At 53.1% G+C, this 21,147-nt stretch overlaps 1 protein-coding gene across 2 annotated transcripts in view; it reads right to left on the reverse strand.

Annotated features, from left to right (window-relative positions):
• Positions 1-298: 298 nt before the first annotated feature.
• The window catches only part of Ptpa (protein phosphatase 2 phosphatase activator), a 29,575-nt gene continuing 8,726 nt past the window's right edge, over positions 299-21,147 (reverse strand). The window contains exons 4-10 of one of the 2 annotated variants that reach the window (XM_006983425.4): positions 17,059-17,184; positions 13,454-13,571; positions 11,592-11,691; positions 10,501-10,625; positions 9,095-9,195; positions 4,831-4,938; positions 299-1,698 (exon numbers count right to left, since the gene is read on the reverse strand). In XM_006983425.4, coding sequence (XP_006983487.1) covers positions 1,621-1,698; positions 4,831-4,938; positions 9,095-9,195; positions 10,501-10,625; positions 11,592-11,691; positions 13,454-13,571; positions 17,059-17,184 — 756 coding nt within the window. In that variant the 3' untranslated portion in view covers positions 299-1,620. The remainder of the gene's footprint in view (positions 1,699-4,830; positions 4,939-9,094; positions 9,196-10,500; positions 10,626-11,591; positions 11,692-13,453; positions 13,572-17,058; positions 17,185-21,147) is intronic. The other variant, XM_042274959.2, reaches the window with a different exon arrangement.

Here is a 21,147-nt window from a genome sequence, read left to right on the forward strand (position 1 = left end):
CACACACATGTTACAGTGACAACATAGCACATGTTATGTGCCAGGCCTAGACTCGGGGTCACCAGCGCCACTTGTGATTGTACCCTCTTCTAGATGACGGTGCTGGGGTTCAGAGCAGCTCAGAAACCTACCCACAACCTTGCCGCTGGGAGTGAGCAGGGGGAGAGCTGGGACTTGACTCCTCTTGTCTGCTTGAGTCCCTGCCACACATCCATTCCCACAAAGTCAACCAATGGGGAGGAGACCTGCCGGGGAACGGTCACTCAGACGTGTCAGGAAAAGATGTCTCACACAGGGGCCAGGTGTAAAACAGAGGCTTTAATCCAAACAGCAAGGGAGGCGCAGGCCTAGGGACCCAGGGACAGGCGAGGGAGAGGCGCAGGGCTAGGGACCCAGGAAGGTGGTGGCCTGGCCCTGGAAGGGAGGCTGGCACTGGGCCTTTCCTGGGGAAACTACCTGTGACACTGATGACTTGAGTCCCAGCTCTGTGCAGAGCATTGCTAAGCTCTGGCCAAGCCCCTGGGCTGTGCTCTCAGTGTCCACCCCCCAAAGGCTCCGTGGTCACAGGCACAGGGGGAGCGGTGCAGGACAGGAGAGTGGCAGGGAAGCCTGCAGGGACCAGCTCAGCCACAGCACTGGGGGAAGCTGCTGACTGGGCGAGGTCCCCCTCAGCAGTCCTGCCCATTCTGAGTCTGTGCCCAGGACCAGGGTACACTTGCCTCATCTCATAAGGGTCGGAAGAGGGCTGCCGCCTCCCCCGCCATCTCACAGCAGCCCCAGGCCGACCCACAGGAGCAGAGCAGCAAGCAAGGGCCTCAGGTGAAGCTCAAGGCCACTGAAGCAGGGAGGAGGGCAGCACTGGTCAGGCCTAAGACTGACCGGAGGAAACCAGGTTCTCCACACACAACAGCCCTAGTGCCTCCCTGAGTCTCTACCATTCTCTCCCTGCCGGAGACAGTTCTGGAAAGACAGTCCTCCCCCATGCTACAGGCTTTCCCAGGAGCTCGGGAAGTTTCCATAGCTAGGCTACCCCCAGGAGGGGAACAGTACTAACAGTCAGGAAACCCGGCAAGTCCAAGGGCCAGGGAACAGAAGCCAGAATGAGGATGGGCGCAGGTAACCTCAGGGCCTATGAGGCTACCTTGAGAAGGCCAACCTAATCATCTGGCCCTCAGCCCCCCCCAGCTGCTGACAGCCTCAGCCTGCAGCCCCACAGCAGACAGCCAGTGGAAGGAACACAGCTCGGGGAGGCTGACCAGCCGCTCCAGAGGTGCAGCATTCCTCTCTGAAGGAGGAGTCCCATCATGGGAAAAGGGAAGCAATGGGAAGAGCAGGCCGCCCTTGTCTCCACATGGGCCTGGGCAAGAGAGGAAGGAAGCAGGGAGGGCAGGGGTGGGCAGGGGCCCTGAGACCACGTCCCAGCCCCTCTTCTTGCTTGCCCAGCAGACGGACAGTCAGAAACTGGCCACACTTCGGTCAATTTCCCCGACTCAGGCCCTGTTCAGCACCCATCTCAGTAAAGAGCGTCTCATCAAACAGAAAGAACACAAGGTGGGTGGAGGGTGCCGGGTCAGAGGGGACAGGAACCTGGCCAGGGTGGCTCTGGAGGCTCAGGCTCTCCTAGCCTGATGTGACAGGATGGATGGGCAGCAGGCTCCCGAACTTGAAGTGCTGGATCACAGGGAACTTCTCCAGGCACTGGGGAAGGAGGGAGACCGGGGTGAGACTGGGCTGGCCTCGTGCATCCCAGGGACCCAGACAGAAGCCACTTCTATGGGGAATCCATGAATGCTCTGAAGTCACCCAGTCAGAGCAGCCCCTGGCCTATCCAAGGAAGGGTGATACCTCCCATTCAAAGACACACACACGGTGGAAGCCAAGACGGGCACAGAAAGAGAAAAGACCCCACACCCCCACACCCCGGTCCCGCCCCTAGAGGTGTGGGGACATCTGAGCGCGGCCGAGAAGAGGCTAGGACCCGTTCTCGGGAGTCTCTGGGTCTCTTTAATGTGACAATCGGAGTGGGGCCCACCTCTGGCAACAGCTCCTGTGGAGGTCAAGACAATAGCACTGATGGTAGGCAAAGGGCTGGGGACTTCCTGAGCCCAGTTCAGACCCCTGGCAAGAAGTAGAGAGCCGGAGCCCAAGCCTGACCCTATCTCCTCGCCTGCCACAGGCCGTCATCACAGGCCCACTCTCCCAGGCAGGAGCCCAAGCCAGGGCGTGAGGATAGGATGTGCCTGGCTGGCCTGGCCTCCTCCTATACTTTGGCCTCAGACACAACCCTCAGTGTGCTAGGGACCTGTAGGCTGTTGGGGAACAAGACTTCTGGACTCAGAGGAGTAACCTGACTGGCTCCCTTCCCTCTCCCCAGAAACCAGCTTCAGAACAAGCTCGAGGGGCACACACAGGACAAGTGGACAGGACTGAACCCCAAAGTGGAGCATGGCCTGAGCACAGCAGGGAAGTGCAGCATGTCCCTAAGGGAGGAGCAACATGTCCAGGCCTGAGGCAAGGCAGCTGCCATGGTGCTTATGTCATCAGGAAGTGGTGGGAGTTTGGAAGCCACCCCCACCCCCAGGGCTTGGAATTCCAGAAAGGGTCAAAGGTCAACCTGCCTCAAGCGCTCACAAGAAGAGAAGCCAGAAAGGCAAGTGGGGGAAGGGCAGAAATTGTCCTCATTTTGTCCACAGGACAGGCAGAACCTGAGCTTGAAAGAAGCCGCAGGGCTGAGGAAGTCCAAGACCCCAGGGCAGGAGAAACATCGAAGAGGGCCTTTCGTCCAACAATACTGGCCAGCTACTGTGCCTGGGCTTCAGAAGCTTGTCACCTCCTGACCCCAGCAGAGTCCAGGCTGGGTGGTCTGTGATTCAAGGAGAGGTAGGACTCTCCAGGTACAGTGGTAGCCTTCAGAACAGAAAGACCCCCACCACACAAGGCCCAGAAAACCCCTGATACTTCTCTTCAAAAAACCAGGTCAGGCAACTGGACAGTGAATTGCATATCCTGAGGCTGTCTAATGCCATGCCTGATTAGGCCTCTGTTGGCAGCTCAGGGTGCCATGGCCTTGTACTTCAAGTCTAGTGAGCCTTAAATGTCTTCCCTATAGACATTTGGGCTGAAAAAGTAGGTCCTTTCCTGGGCCCTCTGGGCAGGGGCTTATAGCTCTTCATAGAGATAAAAATCCCAGCAATCAGGAGGCAGAGTCAGGTGAATCTCTGAGTTTGAGGCCAGCCTGGTCTAAAGAGAAAGCCTGGTTCCAGAGAAACCCAGTCTTGAATACCACCCCCCTCAAGAAAATAAAACACACACACAAACTGGGTCCTACAAAGCCTTGAGGTCCTCACGCCTATCAGCAAGCTGAAGAATTAATTACACTACAAATCCAGCCTTGGCATAGGGGGCCTGAGCCAGGCAGGGGTCGGCTCCCACCTGCCACATACACCAGGTAAAATGTCTGGTCTTCAGTCACACTGACCTTTCCTTCAACAACTAGAGATACCTAGCAATCCCTTCAGGACTTCAAGTTCAGGTCCAGGCTGCCAAGGCCTGTGTATCATGCCACCAGCTTGTACCTTATCTGCAGATCTTCTGCCTCTGAAAGGGGGACAGGGTTGCAGGCCTTCCCTTAGAAGACAGGTTTGAAGACACACAAGGCCAGCATTTAGGACTCGAAGCAGGAGGCAGCTGGAGTCCTGCCTTTGATATAAGGGGAGCCACACACCTCCACGCTGACACTTCCCTGCAGTGGTGTGGACCAGCAGCAGGTCAGACTTTTCTGTATTTCCCACTGGGAATCTGCAGAAATAAGGCTATAGAGACAGGACCAAGGGGGTGCCCAGGTGCTGGACCTGGCCTGCTGAGCAGGAAAAACTCTGGGCAGCTCCAAGAATGGCCTCCCAGATGAGAGGTATGTGGGCTGAAGCATAAACATAGGATGTGAAGTCTAGAGGAAGAGGGTCAGGAGGGAAGACAGAAGAAAGCTGGCCAGGCCCAGACCTGGTGGGACCATGTTCTATTAACCACTGCAGGGCCAATCCAAGGGCACTAGGCAAGCGGGAAACATCTGCACTACCAAATCTGGCTGGCCTCTAGAGCCTTTCCCGCTGTCCTGCCTCTGATGATAGATAGGGTGAGCTCTGAGCCCAGTGAAACTTGACTTCTCCAGAAGAGAAGGGATGATGTCGTCAAGAATCAGAGATGGGCATCAGTAGGACAATACCAGGGCTGGGGGGCAGGCGGGGCCCGCGCAAGGTCCAAGACCAGGAGTTCCAAGGATTAGTGTGCTCAAGCTGTGGGAGGGGCCATGGGGACGGAGAAAGAAGGTAAGAGTCTTCTCCCCGTTTCTGGGGAGGAGAGGATGGAGGAACTAGGGAGGCCCCTTTCAGCAGGGGGGTTCCCCAGCCCAGACCTGTGAGCTGAAAGCAGGAGAGAAGACCTATTCCCTTCCCATTAAAGAATGCCAGCAACCACCGCTGACCACACCCTCTTCCCAGCCACCTTCTCCAGGAGGCTAGCTCAGTTCCGATAGTGGGTCTAGGATCACACCCACCCCAAGGATACCCTAGTCACCTTGGGAGAGACGTTCAGGTTACCAGCGCTTTGGGGGCCTCAGGTCATTTGACAGAAGGAGAGCCTCCGACTTCTCTAGCAGCAAGGCTGTGTCAGTCCCTAAGCTACACAGGGCTGAGGTGGGCCTCTGCCCAGTGCCTGTGACTACTGCCCATCCGGTTCAGAGGTCTCCACGGTTCCGAAAGAATTAGCAGTCCTGAACTCACCCCCAGGACTAAGTGACAGCCAGGGCAGGCAAGCTGGCCAGACCCCACTCACCTCCGCCTTATACATGCGGATGAGGCCTTGGTTCACTTTAGACCACGAGGGGACAGCACTGATGTTCCACAGCTGGTTGGAGTGCTCTGCAAAGGGGCCGGTCTTCATCTGGAAAAGAAAAGTCCAGAACTAGCGAGGCAGAGGCCACCTGCGAGTCTAGCCCTGCTCTCATGCAGCAAGGACACAAGAGCGCACGTGCGCGCACACACACACACACACACACACACACACACACACACGCACACGCACACGCACACGCACACACAGACACACAGACACACGCACACTCACACACACACACACACACACACACACACGCACGCACGCACGCACACACACACACACACAGGAGATGGGGAGGCACACTCCTGAGGGAAGGAAGGGCTGGGCCTGTAAGCCCTGCTGAAAAATATCACCTCTCCTGCCCACATCCTCCGCTTACCCTTCTTTCCTACAGACTGGACAACAAAGGCCCCAAAACCTATCAAGTTTAGCAACCCTAGGAAGACAAAATCTCCCCCCTGGGAGAGTAGGACGTGTTCCCATTCAGACAGCAACCAGGCTCCCTTCCCCAGCCTGTGCGGGCTTGGTCTGTAGCTGCCAGGCAGACCTCAGAGGGCAGGAGAGGGGCTGTGGAGGGCCCTGTGGAGAGTCGCTGCATAGCAGACAGGGGAGAAACAGGTGGCTGACCGGAAGGAGGCCACAACTCCAGAGCAGGACGGGAGGAAGGTTTGTTTAGCCAGGTCAAGAGCAAGGCAGAAATAAGCAAGGCAATAAGATCGGCAGGAACATGGCCAGTCCATCACTAGGTCCTTCTTGCTAAATAACCTGACCCCAGGAAGGCAGGAGCGCTCCAGCAAGCCCAGGAGGTTCTTGTGACATCAGATCCACCTGTGTCCTGAGTGGATCCTGTCCGTCACAGCGCAAGGCCAGGACAATTGTATTTATTAACCACGTAGCTCACCACACCCACCTTACTCCCTTCCCAGTTTACAGGCAGCTTTATGTTAGGAACAGGACTCAGCATCCAGCCCCAGGCTACAGAGAAAGACTCTGAAAAGCAAAGTAACTGAGTTTGGCAAGGAAGCAGAGACTTGGACCTTAGTGAGTGGAAGGTTCCAGAAGAGGCTCTACATGGAAGGGGGGGGGGTAGGGGTTAGTCCAAGGAGAAAGGATAAACCCATTCTTTGTAATGGGACATCACAGGCCCCTTTCGTGCTGTGGCTTCACCTGGTCCACTCCCACAGGCCTCTACTTCAGTAAGAACAACATCCAGATTTACATTAGAAACACTGCCGTCTTCCCATCTCTCCCTCCCCTGGCAAAAGTCCCCAAGGAGAGCCTGTCTCGGTGGCCCCTCCCCAGTGGTGAGGTCACCAGACTTCCAAAGCCAGCCCTGCTCTCTACCAGGCATTTGTGGAGTCTTTCCTTGACCAGGAACAGGAGGCACCAGTTTACAAGGCCCTTGCTTCCTGAGACGGATCCTAAGACCCCTGCAAAGATTCCACCCTGAGCCTCTCTAGTTCCTGCCCTCACCTTGCACACCTGCAGGCAGAGGCATGAGACTGCTGGACTGCAGACCAGGTCCCCTGCCGACAGACAGACAGACCGACCGACCCTCTGAGCCAACTGCCAACTGCTTTGTCTCAGAGCAGGTGCTCAGCAAGGGCTCTGGGGCAAAGACAGACAGAGGGACAGGAGACTCTGCCTGGAGGCCCAGCCTCGCTCACCAGCAAGGGAGATTCAGAAAGGGCTCTCTGGCAGGCTGCAGAGTTGTGAGGCCCAGGACATCTCTAGAGAGGCCACCCCACCCCCAGGCCTCAGTGCCTCAGGTCTCCCAAGTCCTTCAGAAGGAGGCTCTGCAACTCAGAGAAAGAAAGAAAAAAAGAAAAAAAAACAGATGATGGGGGAAAGGAATCGGGGGTGAGAAGACAAAAAAAAAATTAGCTCATTCTAGCCACAAAGGGAGAAGAGAGAGAAAGAGCGAGAACGAGCAAGCAACTGCAGTCCCGCAGTGACCCCAGGGGAATCGTGTGAGTCAGAGCAGCCATATTGAGCAGGAAATTACTCACAGACGCTGCGTTCCTGCCTCTCCACTCCCCAGAGAATCGGCCTTTTGTAAATGGTTCCTCTGTCAGTAACTGAGGGGGATGGGCGGGGTGGGGGAGGCTCAGCACAGCGCCTTCCTGTCAGCTCCTTCCCTTCCAGCTGAAATCTGATCCCTCCCTTCCCAAAACTCCAAATTTAGAAGCCAGATTGAAACTGAAATTCTTTTCCTGCCTGCCCTGGACTCTTAAAGGCGCCAGGGCTGCATTTCCTGGAGCAGGAGGAGCCCGCAAGGTGGGCTTCCTCCGCTGCCCTGCCCTGCCCGGAGCTAGCAAGGCAGTCCCAACACAAGGCTGGCCAGCAAAGGGAAGCCGCTTCCTTCCCCACTTCCTTGGGTTTGTTTTACCAGGAGGGATTTCAGGTCTCCAGAGGCAACCGAGCCCTGAACACCTCGCAGACTTCCAGGGCGCTGGGCGCCAGGGTCTGGGTGATCCTAATCAAGCCACTCACTCACTGATCAGAGCTCCTCTGAAACGCATGGGGGGGGGGGGGGCTGGTGGAGGGCGAAGACTGTCAAGCAACAGAATGCTGCAACAGCAACCAGCCAAGCCAGACAGGCAGAAAGGCCCTTTGCTACCACAGTGCCTAGCAACCAACCAGAGCTTGACCTGAGAGCCTGGAACGAAGGGAAAACCAAGCCTTGCAGAGAAGGTGCACACCAGCCAAAAGCCACCCCTCCCGCGTCCTCCCGCGTCCTCCCACCTCTGTTACTGAAAGCACCGAGTGCAATGCGCTTTTAGCGCCACCTCGCGGTTACTTTGGGCTACCTTCTATGGGGTCCTCTGTCCCAAACTTTGGGAAAGCTTTTGGGGCTTTATACCAGAAGAAACAAACAAACACACTAAGTTTTAGTGTGGGATCACTTCCCAGTCCCCGAGCCCAGTCTGGCTAGCCTCCTTGTTAGAATTCCTGACAAGGATGCAAGGGTCTGGCAGGCCGCCAGGGGAAGCAGAAACAGCTTAGGCTTTTGGCCTCAAGCAGCAAGCTCTGCAGAATGTGCGGCTCCTTCCCATCCAGATCTTCCCCTCATCCTGGAGCTCCCCAGCCCCGCACTCCACTCCGAAGGAGCCCTGCAGAGCTGCCTCTCAAGGCAGTGAGCCAGGCTGCCCCCAGGTCCTCTGACCTTGAGCCCGCCACTCTGCTGAAGACAGCACATCTCTAAGAGCCAAGCAGTGCTCTGCGGCCATCAGGCCTGCCTCCATCTGCTGACTTGGGAAAAATGTGTCATTCCCCTCTGGCCCCTGAGCTTGGCAGAAGCCTGAGGCGAATGCTGACCAGAAGGAACTTAAGAGTCAAGGCTGCTAACCAGGCTCTTCCCTACTCAGAGGCTCAGAACAGGAAGTTGAGCGCAGCGTCCACAGGCACGAGTCCATGTGTACTTCCGCAGAACAGACATGCAGGTGGGCACGGGAAGAGGAGGAAGACAGGACTTTAAATTTGGGGGGAGAGAGTTTACAGGTATCAGTGGGAGAATGAAAGTTCCAACACCTGCTAGAAGCAAGGCCCTGAGAGTGTAGGCCCCTTGATGAGCTCCTGGCTCTTGTCCACAAGATTCTAAGTGAGAAAGCTGGCGTGGGCCCAAGGCCATCAATTTTCAAAGGCCCAAAGCCACTTTGGGGAATGTTCCAGCAACACACTATAGGGAATCCTGCCTTGGTGAGACGAGAGCTTCCCGTCAGGGAATCTGCCAGGTGGTATAGGGCCCAGTGACTGTCCCCGGAGGCTGCCTGTGTCACCTCCAGCACACTGCTGAAGCACAGACGAAGACAGAGAGCTGACCACTCCCGTCACTGCAGCTCCTCTAAGCACAGCTCTACAGACCTGACTGGGCCCGGAGGGACGAGGCCGCCCCCCACACACACTGTCTGCCACCCGTTCAGGCCTGCCGCCAGTCACCAAGTCTAGCTAATAACTACAACTTAATCGTTAGCTCAAGAGCCCTGTGGGAGCTGAGTATGGCTGCTTATTTTGTAATCCCAAGCAGTTAGTAGGTTGGGCAGGAAAATTATCATGAATTTAAGGTCAGCTTGGGCAGCAGAGTGAGGCTGTAACTCAAGCCAAACCATGAAAGAGTCCTCCTGGGTCTGGGAGAAGGCTGGCATGGGCAAGCAGGCCTTGGTAGCCGAAGCTGCCCACCAGAGGCTGCTGTGGCTCTCACCTCAGTGATGAACAGGATGCACTGAAGGAACATGTAGTCCTTGTGGTTCTCGCTCACCGCCTTCTCATCCACAAAATGTCTGGGCTCCAGGTGGGGGTGGTCTGGGGAGAGCAGAGGCCTGGCCTTCAGAACAGCCCTGATCCAGCCTGAGCACAAGGTGCCTAGCACAGTACTTTACATCCGTTGTCATGGTGTGCTGGGGCAGAGCTGTGGGGGAGCGCTTGCCTAGTTGCACAAAGGTCATAATGGGACTGAGAAATCTCTGCCACCTAGTGAGGTGTCCACGGTACACAGCCAGCCACCATGCATGTACCTATGGTGACGCTGGTGCACACAAGCCAGCCATGCTGCCAATCAGCAGAGGTAACAGACACAGCTAAGTACCGTGTGCCCCCGTACCCAGGACAACAGTTCTGCTCCTGGTTTGTCAGCACCATCAGAGTGGACATCTACCTTCAAAGCTATCTCAGCTGGGTGTGGTGTGGTAGTATACACCTTTAGTCCCAGCATTCAGAGACAGGTGAGTTACAGACTAGTTAGTGGAGTTAACTGTACACACTCACTCTGTCAAGAAGACACCATGGTGTAAGAGGCACACACTAAGTGCTTGTGCAATGAAACCACGCACAGGGTATACACGGGTGATACAGGAATGTGTCCTAACAAATCCAGCTCAGCTCAGCATATGGCAGTGAGGCCTTGGATGGATGAGTTCAGCCTTCAAGGTTCTGCATCTATGCAACAAGACTGGAACAGGATCACCCTCTACCCCACCAGAGGCTGGGGTCACACTAGGTATGGTGCCTGCCCTTAAATCTTCCCGGGGTCCCTGAAAAGACTGTGGTGGAAGTGTCTAGAATGGCAAGTTCTCAGCCATTAGGCATTTGTGAGTATTAATTAGTAGCAGTTCGTTCTCCCCAGAACTAAAGATGATCACTAACCCTGCCCAATGGCAGACCCCAAGATGCTGCCCATGCCTGGATAACCATTTCAAACTGAGAAGCTGCACACACAGGGAACGGCATTGGCAGCAACTCCTCATATGCCCTGCACAGATCTCAGTACCAACAGTGGATGACACTGATGACCGACAAACCCAGAGGCCCTAATTTTCAAGTGAACCCCACAGCTGTTGCCAGGAGGTGCATGCATGCACACCAGTCCATTATGCACCAGGCACATGCCGCTGCTCCAGTCCATGTCACTACCCATCATTTTGTGGCCCTCCACTGTCACCTCCTCCAGCTGGCCACACTGGCTGAAAGCACTGAGTCAACAGCGATCAGCCTCCATCACTGGTGGTCTAATGTCCTGCTCTACAGGCTGTCACTGTGTGCCCTGGGCAGGAGGAAGGACAACGGGGAGACTTGGGGGTTCAAGGTAGAGACGTGACCACCCACTAGTACCTATGAGCTGTGAGCTGCCCCAAATGAAGGGCAGGAACTGGAAGTCATCCAGACCCCACACGCCCTGGCTGCCTGCAGGTTCCATCCTGTATGTCTTCTGCAACTTCCGCATAACCTCAAGGTACCTGTGTTGGAGGAGGGTGGGGGGAGGAAGGGGAGAGAAAGGTAAGAAACGGTGTTCGTCAGCACAGGGAGGGTAGGGAGAAGAGCAAGGCTGGGAGAGCCACAGGGCTGCTCTTTCCTTTCTGCTCATACATCTTCTGTGAGGGAGACCAAATACCACCTGGAAACCAGGCTTAGTGTCCTCATCCCTGGCAACGTGTAACCTCAGGCGGGAGGGAGTCCCTTTCTCTAACCTCAGGCACCACTGGAAAGTGGGTGAAATCCAGGAAGTCAGACACACCCCTGGGTCCCCTGCAGAGCTCTATGTGCCTCAACTCCAGCACACCAGTATGCCCTGGGGCCGCTGCAGCTCAGAGCAGGTCTCTGCACCCTTAACCATGCAAAGATGAGTTGCTGTTTGACTGTGCCTGCCTCAGGCACCTGACTGGTCTGATAAAAAGCTGAACAGCCAATAGTGAGAGAAGGTATGGGTGGGACTTGGCACAGGGAGAGTAAGTGTGAGGAGGAAGTTAGGCTTGGGAAGAAAGAAAAGGAGACACCAGGGGCCGGCCAGCCGGACACAGAGGAAGCAGGAAAGTAGGACAGACAGAATGAAGAAAGGTGAAAGACTCACAAGAAAAATGTAGATGAATAGAAACAGGTTAAATTAGAAGAGCTAATAGGACAAGCCTAAGCTAAGGCCGAGCTTAATTAATAATTAATTAATAATATCTCCCTGTCTTTATTTGAGAGCTGGTTGGCAGGCCAAAGACAATTCCAACTCCACTGTACACTTGTGTTGCCCAGGAGAACCTGCCTCCTACCTTTGGTGGACTGTGATCTCAGCAGAGACCTGTTTCCTCTTCTCTAAGAGGGAGGCAGCTGCTGTACCACAGGGAGTTAACTGAGTTGTACCAGCCACCTCAGAAGAGCCTCCCCACGGTGAACCCAGGGACAGCATCATCTCTTCCCTTCGAGGGGACCCTCACCTATCAAACACCTTGAAGACAATAGCCACCTGGTCGTCTACCCGGAGCACCCCGATCTTGCAGAGACAACAGAGGAAAGCGGCAAAGGCAGCCTCATGCCCTGGGGAAGAAAAACATCTCAAGCTGAGGTCTTCTGGAAGAACTCCCCAGCTCCTCTGAGGAGGAAGGCCCATACTGAGGTGGAGCCTCCCCCTGTCCAGAAGATCCGGGCCTTTCAGTATTTACAAGCACTGGTGTGTGCGCTCCCGATGGGCCTCATGTCAATTCCTGCACAGGCACTTGCCTCCTACTTAAGAGTTTGACACATTAGCAACTCCAGCTTTCTGAGCACCTACTATGTGGGCACTCACTGTCCATGCTGGGTCCCAGGGACAAAGGAGTCCTTGCCTCAAAGATTCATGAACTGTCAGAAACCAGACATTAAACAGACAGTTACTACTGTGAGTCTAGCTACGCAGGAGACAGGTAGGTACCTGAGGCACATCCCAGGGGAACCCTGATTTCAGAGCTCAAGGTTTTCCCCTAAGGAAATGAAAGGGGAACGGCTACCGGCTGGGAAAAAGGACAGGAGGAAACAGGCAGAAGTAACAGCACATGCAAAGGCCTAGGAGTGTGTCTTCGGCAGAGGGTGAGGGAAAAACCTCTCCCCAGATGGCCTCAACAGCCACGGTAAGAAGCTTGGATGCGGTCCACTGGGACCATGTGGACAGACTAGAAGGCTAAGGTACCCTTTTCTCTCCCTGTCACATCCACAGCAACAGGCAGCTCTCAGAAGGCGCTGGCTGGCCCTTGGGCCCTGTTCCTTACGTGCTAAGACATCAGGAAGGAGGGGAAGCCGGTGTCAGGCTATTTCTGTAGACTGGAGAGCCAGCCAGAAGCTGAAGCACATATGCTCAGTTACTTTCACCTGTCAATTTCCAGATGACCCTTTTGCCCTAGAAATCTTGTCCTTGCCAGGCAGTGGTGGCGCACACCTTTAGTCCCAGCACTCCGGAACCAGAGCCAGGCAGATCTGTGAGTTTGAGTCCAGCCTGGTCTACAGAGTGAGTTCCAGGACTGCCAGGGCTACACAGAGAAACCCTGTCTCGGGGTAAAAAAATTTTTTTTTTCCTAGTTGGGTCTTTTTTTTTTTTTGGGGGGGGGGGGGCGGAGGGGTTGAGCTAGAGATCTTACAGAGATCCACCTGCCTCTGCCTCCTCTTACTTGAGTCTTAACGCCCCCCACATCCATGGTCTCAGAACTGTTCCCAGCAACAGAGCCAGCAGAGAATGAAGCTCCCCCAGGTTCTGGCTCCAGAGAAGCCTTCTCCAGAGCCTGCTCTGAAACCAGGCTCCCTCTGGCCCTCCTTCCTCAAGCAAGTGGGAGGCAGCCTATCTCTCACATGCCAGCTTTGGGGAAAGCAGGGTCTCCTGGGCTATAGGGGCCATCCCTGACCTAAAGAACACTTCTCTTTAAGTTACCCACAACAGCTTGGCTGAAATGGATGACAGAGCCAAAGACCATCAGCACAAAAAAAGGGCTAAGAGACAAGCAATGTCAGGACAGAGCAGGCTAGCAAAGGTCTTTCTTTTCTCAGCGTCTATAGGCAGCTGCCTTGAGTAAGTGCTAAATAAACTATCACAGAGTGATGAAGAGCTTAATTGGACACCAGCTTCACAAAGAACTGAAACAACCTAAACCAACTCCCAGCGCACAGCAGGCCTGTGGCATAGCGCCACCTGGTGGAATAAACTAGAGCACAGAGCCCCCCCCCCCTCACACACAGGCCCTGCTGGACACACACACACCCAGGGGCCTGTGCGGAACATGAAGAAAGCAGCAAGGCCCCCGTCATCCGAAGCTGTGCAGCAGCAGCTGGATACCTGTGCCATAGTCAATGCGAGTGGAGTTCCCCACAGCCTCCTTCAAGTAAACTGCCACTTCAGGCACAGCCGCCGCCAGGTGGGTGGGAACCACTGTGGCCACCAAGTTCTCTGCTTCCTGATAACATAAGAGACACACAGTGGTGGCAGCAGATTAGGCAGCGTCTGAGGGTACAGGCACTGAGGGGCAGCATCTGCCGAGGGTCCATGCTGCCAGCCTGCCTACTTCCCAGTTCTGACTGAACAGAGAAAAGGGGAGGGGATATAACAGAGAGACACCTGGAGTGCCTCTGGAAGCAAGACAAAAGATCAATTCTCCCATGGGTAGTTCACCAAAGGCCCACAGAGATTATGGGACATCCAGCCTATTATCCCCATAGTTGTTGGTTCCATTCCCAGGGCAGTAAGAGTGTAGGCCATAAGTCTGCCATGACAGACATATGAAATATCCCCGAATAGCACTATTTATAGCATCTAAAACAAAAAAATTCAACTAGATGCCTGGCGGTGGTGGTGCATCCCTTTAATCCCAGTGTGTTTCTTCTGCAAATATGAGCAGCACAAACATGCATTTTTAACTCCCTCTCCCAACTCAAAGGATATAAGGTCTGCACATCAGCACCCCGGGCTTGGGCTCTATTTGTTCGCTTGTCTGAGTTTGTAACCCAGACTAGCTGAGAACAAAGCTCCTTAACCTGTGGGTGGGGGTAGCTCAGTGTGAGGGCAGCAATAGTATAAACAACAATCAGAAATTAATTAAAAATCAATTGCAATTGTGAGTCTAAGGTGTTTTGGGCAATGCTCTCCTCTGCTGCAACACTTTACTGCAGCCTTGGTTCTGAGCATACGACATGCACCTGTGCACTGTGAGTACGGCCATGTATACCATCACGCCACACGGTACCAATGAGCCCTGACTGACACACCCAGATGCTGGGAAGGAACTGTAGGGCTTTCTCTGCATTGTTCTCTAATAGAGATAATAATGGCTTGCTGGTAGAGGTGGCACACACCTTTAATCCCAGCACTCAGGAGGCAGAGGCAGGCGGATCTCTGTGAATTCGAGGCTAGTCTGGTCAACAAAGTGAGTTCTAGAACAGCAAGGAGTACATAGAAACTGTCTCCAAAAACCAAAACCACAACCAAAGAACTATAAGTGGCTTAGCGACAGAGAAACAAAGATTTCTGATGTCCCTGCTATCACTCCTCAGCACCAATCAAGTTAACGTATCTCTAGATTGTACTGGGTATGCCTCGAGTGCACACATGTGATACACATGCACGCAGTGCCCTTGGCATCCACAAGAGGGCGCTGGGTCCACTACAACTGCAGTTGCAGGTAGTAGTGAACCAGCCAGTGTAGAAGCTAGAATTGAACTCAGGTTCTCTGCAACAGCAGCCCATGCACGGCTGGGCATGGTGGTGCAGGCCTTTAATTTCAGCACTCAGGAGGCAAAGGAAGGAGGATCTCTGAGTTTGAAGCCAGCCTGGTCTACAAAGCAGGCTCCAGGATAGCCAGGGTTAACTAGAAAGCCTCTGTCTCAAAAACATAGTAGTACATGCTCTTAACTGCTGAGTCATCTCTCTAGCCACAGAGAATGCTTGACTTCAAAAACTGCAATTTGAGTTGCTAACCTGAGTTTTTTTGTTTTTTGTTTTTTAAAAAGCCAAAGAAACAAAACAAACTGGTGAATGAATTCTGGCTTTGGATTAAAACAGTTTCCAATTATTTTAGATTGCTTCTCTGTTACTGCAAATACACACCATGACCAAAAACCAGAAATCGGTACCAGGAGTGGGGTGTTGCATCAGTGGATCTGATCATGTTTTGTTGGAAGATTGGGGAAGTGTTTGGAACCTGAGCTGGAAAAGACATGGCTGTTCTGCGGGAGCCCGGAAGAATGGTGAGAAAATGCAGACAATGGAGGCCTGGCTAGTGAAGTCTCACAAAGAAGCAGATTCTACAAGGAGCTGAGAAATCAACTGCGAATAATACGAGATCAGCATTGTCCAGGAAAACTCTTCTGGGAAATATTTCACCAGACAAGCTGTGTAGACAAGCTGTGGTCTGGGCAAGGCTGTAGCTCTAGGTGGAAGCTGAACTGGGCAACGTGTAAGAGTCTCCACGTAGTATGATTTTGAAGGCATGAGGAGTCATGGAGGAGAAGCTGAGGCTTGACATCAAGTGGCGAGGTCAGAGTTCCTGAAGAGAGGCCAGGGTGTGGGGGGCTGTTAGTGATGGTGCGGCAGAAACCACAGGACACTGGATGTGCAAGGACCACGGAAAGAGTGGAATGGAGCCAACCTGAGCCTACGAGACAAGCTATGTGAGCTGCAGATGGCAGAGCTGGAGACACAGGCTGCCCAAGCACTCTGGAGCCCAGATCATGTGTGAATTCCAGATGTGAGAAGCTGAGATTTTCACACTGTTGAATTTTGGTTCTGCTTTGCCTGATCATAACCATACTTTCCTTGATCATCCTCTCTTCTGAAATAAGAAAGTATTTAACTTGTTTTCTGTTTTATAAGAGCCCAGTTACAACTCAGATTTTAAAGAGAAGTGGAACCTTTTAGGTGTTAAGAGTTTTTTATTTAAAGACGATGAAATTTTTTTAAAATTTCTTTATTATGTATACAGTGTTCTGTCTGCATGCCAGAAGAGGGCACCAGATAACATTACAGATGGTTGTGAGCCACCATGTGATTGCTGAGAATTGAGCTCAGAACTCTGGAAGAGCAGCCAGGGCTCGTAAGCTCTGAGCCATCTCTCCAGCACGCCCCCCCCCCCCCCCGCCCCCCCCACACACACATACTTTTTTTTTTTTTCTTGGAACTTTTTTTAAAGTTATATTGTTTTTCTTGGTTTTTGTGTTTTTTTGTTTTGTTTGTTTTTTTGAGACAGGGTTTCTCTGTGTAGTTTTGGTGCCTGTCCTGGATCTCACTCTGTAGCCCAGGCTAGCCTCAAGCTCACAGAGATCTGCATGCCTCTGTCTCCCGAGTGCTGGGATTAAAGGCGTGCACCACCACAATAGGGTCTCACTATGTAGCCCTGGCTGGCTTGGAACCTGTTATATATGTATCAGGCTGGTCTCAAACTCACAGGAATCCACCTGCTTCTGCCACCCAAAATTGGGATTAAGGGTGTGCACCCACACCCAGATTTTCCTTATTCTTTTTCTTTTTGGAGGGAGTTTTTTTCCAGCTGCCTCTGCCTCCTGAGTGCTGGGATTAAAGGTATGTGTCACTACCACCTAGCTTCCTTATTCCTTTTCACGGTTGCATAGTACTTCACAGTATGGTCTAGCAGAGTTAACTTGTCCTCTTATGATGGGTACCTGAGTCACTTCCAATCTGCTGTTAATAAAAATGACTTAACAAGCAGCCTCATACAGGCTCATGCAGTAGCCACACCTGCAGTTCCCAGAAGACTGGCTGGGACAGAGGATGAATTTGTAATTTAAGTAAATAAAACTGCCATTCTGACAAATTACCTGATTTTATGTTTGGAAGCTAGACTGGCCTACTTTGAACACAGACCTTGCCCCACCTGGAGCCACAGTAGTCCTCCCGCTGGCCCAGCCCAACCTGGGCTCTGACGGTCTTACCTGATCAAGTTTGGCATACCAGGTCCTGTAGGCCTTGTTCCCAAACCGGGAAGGCTGGTCCACCGGCGGGGTCTCATCAATCCACCTATCCAGTGTATCAAGAAGAGCTACCAGCTTCTCAATGGCCTGTGAAGGGGAGACAGGAACCACACCAGTGACAGGTGGCCCTGCTTGAGCCACAGAAGGAAGTCTCAATTGCTGTGGGAGGTGGCCCCTAGGCTGGCCTAGCTGTCACCCTCATTCCCAACTGTCCTGAATAGGAAGGAGGGTCAGGAAGCGACCTTCCCTTCCAAGAGAGAATCACACCGGCTGACAGGACAGTGTCCTGGGTAGTTTCAACTGTTTCTTCAGCCAGCCTACCCAGGAGGGGTCACTAGAGGCACAAACCCCAGCCCCTTCTTTGTTGAAGCAGGCAGGACTGAAGAGCAGAGAAAGGCAGTGTGGTGCTTCATCTCTGCAAAGCCAGACAGAAGCTAGTGTCACTAGGGAGAGGAACCTAACTGAGAAATGTCCCACTACACTGGCCTACAGGCAAGCCTGGGGTGCACGCTCTTGACTGACAACAGATACAGGAGGGCTCTGCTCACTGTGGGCAGTGCTGACCCTGGACAGGTGGTCCTGGGTTCTTCATGAAAGGCTGAAGCTGGGTAGTGGTGGCGCATGCCTTTAATCCTGGCACTCAAGAGGCAGAGGCAGGGGATCTTTGAGTTCTCTGAGTTGAGACCAGCCTGGTTCTACAGAGCGAGTTCCAAGACAGCCAGGGCTAAACAGAGAAACCCTGTCTCAAAAAACAAACAAACAAAAGAAAAAAGAAAAGAAAGACACAGGCTGAGCAAGTCATGAAGAACCAACCAGTAAGCTGCCCTCCTCCACGGCCTCTGCCTGGGTTCCTGCCCTGACTTCCTCAGCGGTGGACTGGGACGTGAGATGGAAGCAGAAACAACCCTTTCCTCTCCAAAGCTGCTTTTGCTTATGGTGCCCTTTTTTGTTGTTGTTTTAAGTTGTTTTTTTTTTTGTTTTTTTTTGAGACAGGGTTTCTCTGTGTAGCCCTGGCTGTCCTGGAACTCACTCTGTAGACCAGGTTGGCCTCGAACTCACAGAGATCTGCCTGCGTCTGCCTCCTGAGTGCTGGGATTAAAAGCGTGTGCCACCACTGCCCTGCTGGCTATGGTGCCTTATCACAGCACTAGAAAGAAACTCTAAGACAATCTTCACTGTCACCATGCTCCATTTAGAACCGCTGTTAAAGCATCCTTCTGCGTATGTCTAGGGCATTTTCCAGATGGCTTAACTGAGGAGGAAGACCCACCCTGAATGTGGGTCGTAGCACCCTACAGGTAGGATCCAGACTGGATAAAAAGGATAAAAAGGAGAAACCCAGCTGAGCACCAGCCTTCCTCTCTGCTTCCTGACTGTGGGTGCAAAGTGAACAGAAGTGAACCCACATCCCTTCAGCTTGTTATACTTCCCTGCCGTGAACTGTACCTCAACTTAGTGCTGGAATAACCCCTCTCCCTTAAACGGCTTCCAAGACATGTAACTACTACAGCCAGTAATCCTGACCCCCCAAAACAAATACTGCCCACATCTTAACACCCTGGCTAGTTCTCTAGAGTGCTCCCCAACACTTGAAGAACTCCACAGGCAGACAGGCAGACAGCCTGACTCCAACCCTCTACTACAACAGCACTGAGCTACCTGGAGACCTGAGCTTCTGTTTCTTCACTCCAAATGTGAGGGCAAGGATCTGTACCTCCTAAGGTACAAGAGCCTGCTACCGAGCAATGAGATATACTTAATGCCTGCAGACCCTGAAATTGGACCATGGACAACTGCCCCAGCCAGCCGGCTCCTCTCCACTAAACCTCATTCTACACCAGTGTGTACACAGAATGCTGTGACCCCCTTAATAGCCTTCAACTGTTGAAATGTCTAGGCTTTCTTCATATTTCACCACCACAGACCATATGCAAATCTGGGGTCATCAGTACAAAGCTTTGACAGCTGGCAGCCTAAGAACCCATCTCTTCATGCCATCCCCACAAACAGTACCAGGAAGCAGAGTCGGAGTCACAGGTGTGGGAGGCATCGGCACATTAAATGTTATTTACAGAGGAAATCAGGTCAGGCATCCATCCACATGTTCCTTCCAGGCCAGGATTAAGGGCTGGAAGAGTACATGATACTGGAGCAACTTAAGGCCAGGAAACCTTGGGAAGAGAGGCCCTGCCAGGAAGCAAATCCTGTCTGTGTCAATGGGAATGCACAGTATAAAGAGAAATCTCCAGGAGATCCTGGAACTGGGTAAAAACAGGAGCAACCCCGAAGAAAAGACTTCCGTTAAGTGCTGTGTACCTGCAGTGAGGACTCGCTGCAAGGACTCTAGCTGTACAGCAAGACAATGGCCCTGGGTGCTGAGATCCCCTCCTCATGTATGCTAGGGGCATGGAAGGAAGGGAAGGTGCTTGTAAGCTGAGGCGGTGGCTGGCGTGGCCTAAAGATGTCTTGCTGAACTGTAACAGCAAGTGCCGTCAGAGCCAGGCTCTGTGAAGAACCAGGTCACTAGGAACTGCTGCTGAGTACAGACCAAAGCTCATTTCACATGGCAACTGGGGTTTGCAGGAGGGTGGGACGTCTTAGCCCCAGGAAGCACCAGGCTCCCTGGAGATCTCAGCTTGAGGCCCCGACAAGGGGATAAAGAATGTGACTCCTGGCCAGGCAGTGGTGGTGGTGGTGGTGGTGGTGGTGGTGGTGGTGGTGGTGGTGGTGGTGGTGGTGGTGGTGGTGGTGCACGCCTTTAATCCCAGCACTCGGGAGGCAGATCTCTGTGAGTTCGAGGCCAGCATGGTCTACAGAGCGAGATCCAGAACAAGCACCAAAACTACACAGAGAAACCCTGTCTCCAAAAAATAAAAAAATAAGAATGTGGCTCCTGAGGCCAGCAGGAGCCTGGACCCAGCAACTAGCACAGCTGGGCTGATAAATAATTAAAAGACTCACAGCTCCTCCTTCTGCCTCCAATATCTGGCCCGCTGGGAGAGAAGGGCTGGAGAAGGAAGCAATCCTGGGCTGGACCCACCCCACCCACCCCACCCTAAGGCAGAAGAAGAATTTGTGTCCCTCCTATTCCTATAGCAGTGTCTCTTGAACTTCATGGACCACTAAATCTTCTCTACAATTAGACTTGCCAACTCCTCATTCTGCCTGGGCGGTGGAGGCAGAAGCAGCTGATGAGTTCAAGGCCAGCCTGGTCTCCACAGTAAGGTTCAGGCCAGGCAAGGCTATATAGAAGGGCTCTGTCTCAATAACAAACACACAACCCATCTCCCTCTCTTAAATAAACACCTCTCCAGTACTAGCACAGTACAATCTGAAGGACAACTTGTCATCATGGGTCTAGACAAACTCTACCATGCTATGGCTTGTCCTCTGCTTCAGGGCGTATGGAAATCACTAGACTAGGTCCCTCCGTTTCCCGAGTCATCTGGGCTGTACTGAGAGGACACAGGAGCTCTGGCAGCTGTGCGGAGTGGCACAAGGAAATCCCTACATACCGCCAGGTGACACGCTATGACTGGCACCTTCTACTGCTCCTGCCAACACTCAGGAGACTCCTGGGGACCAAACTGGCTCTGGCTGTACACAGCTAATGTGGGCATGGGGATGGATCCAGCTCAGGACGGGCCCAGCTGAAGCAAGAACATCTGACAGAGCTGAATGAACCTACTGAGACAGAAAGCTAAGAACAGCAGAGGCTTTCAGCACATACTAACCCTGTACATGGGATCCCAGTGGCTCCTCACCTCATGTCCCACACCCCGAGGGCCCACTCACTCTACAGAGGGCCAGTAAGGACAAGAAGGAAGCCGAGTTCCGTAATGAAAACCAATAATCCTGGTACTTGGAAGGCAGAGGCAGGAAGATCACAAGTTGGAGGCAAGCCTAGTAGTTTAAACAGTGAATTCCAGGCCAGTCAGGGCTATAGCAAGACCCTAGCCTAAAAAAAAAAAAAGGAAGGAAGGAAGGGAGGGAGGGAGGGAGGGAGGGAGGGAGGGAGGGAGAGAGGGAGGGAGGGAGGAAGGAAGGAAG

This window comes from Peromyscus maniculatus, chromosome 4 (genome assembly GCF_049852395.1).
Source record: "Peromyscus maniculatus bairdii isolate BWxNUB_F1_BW_parent chromosome 4, HU_Pman_BW_mat_3.1, whole genome shotgun sequence".
NCBI lineage: Eukaryota > Metazoa > Chordata > Mammalia > Rodentia > Cricetidae > Peromyscus > Peromyscus maniculatus.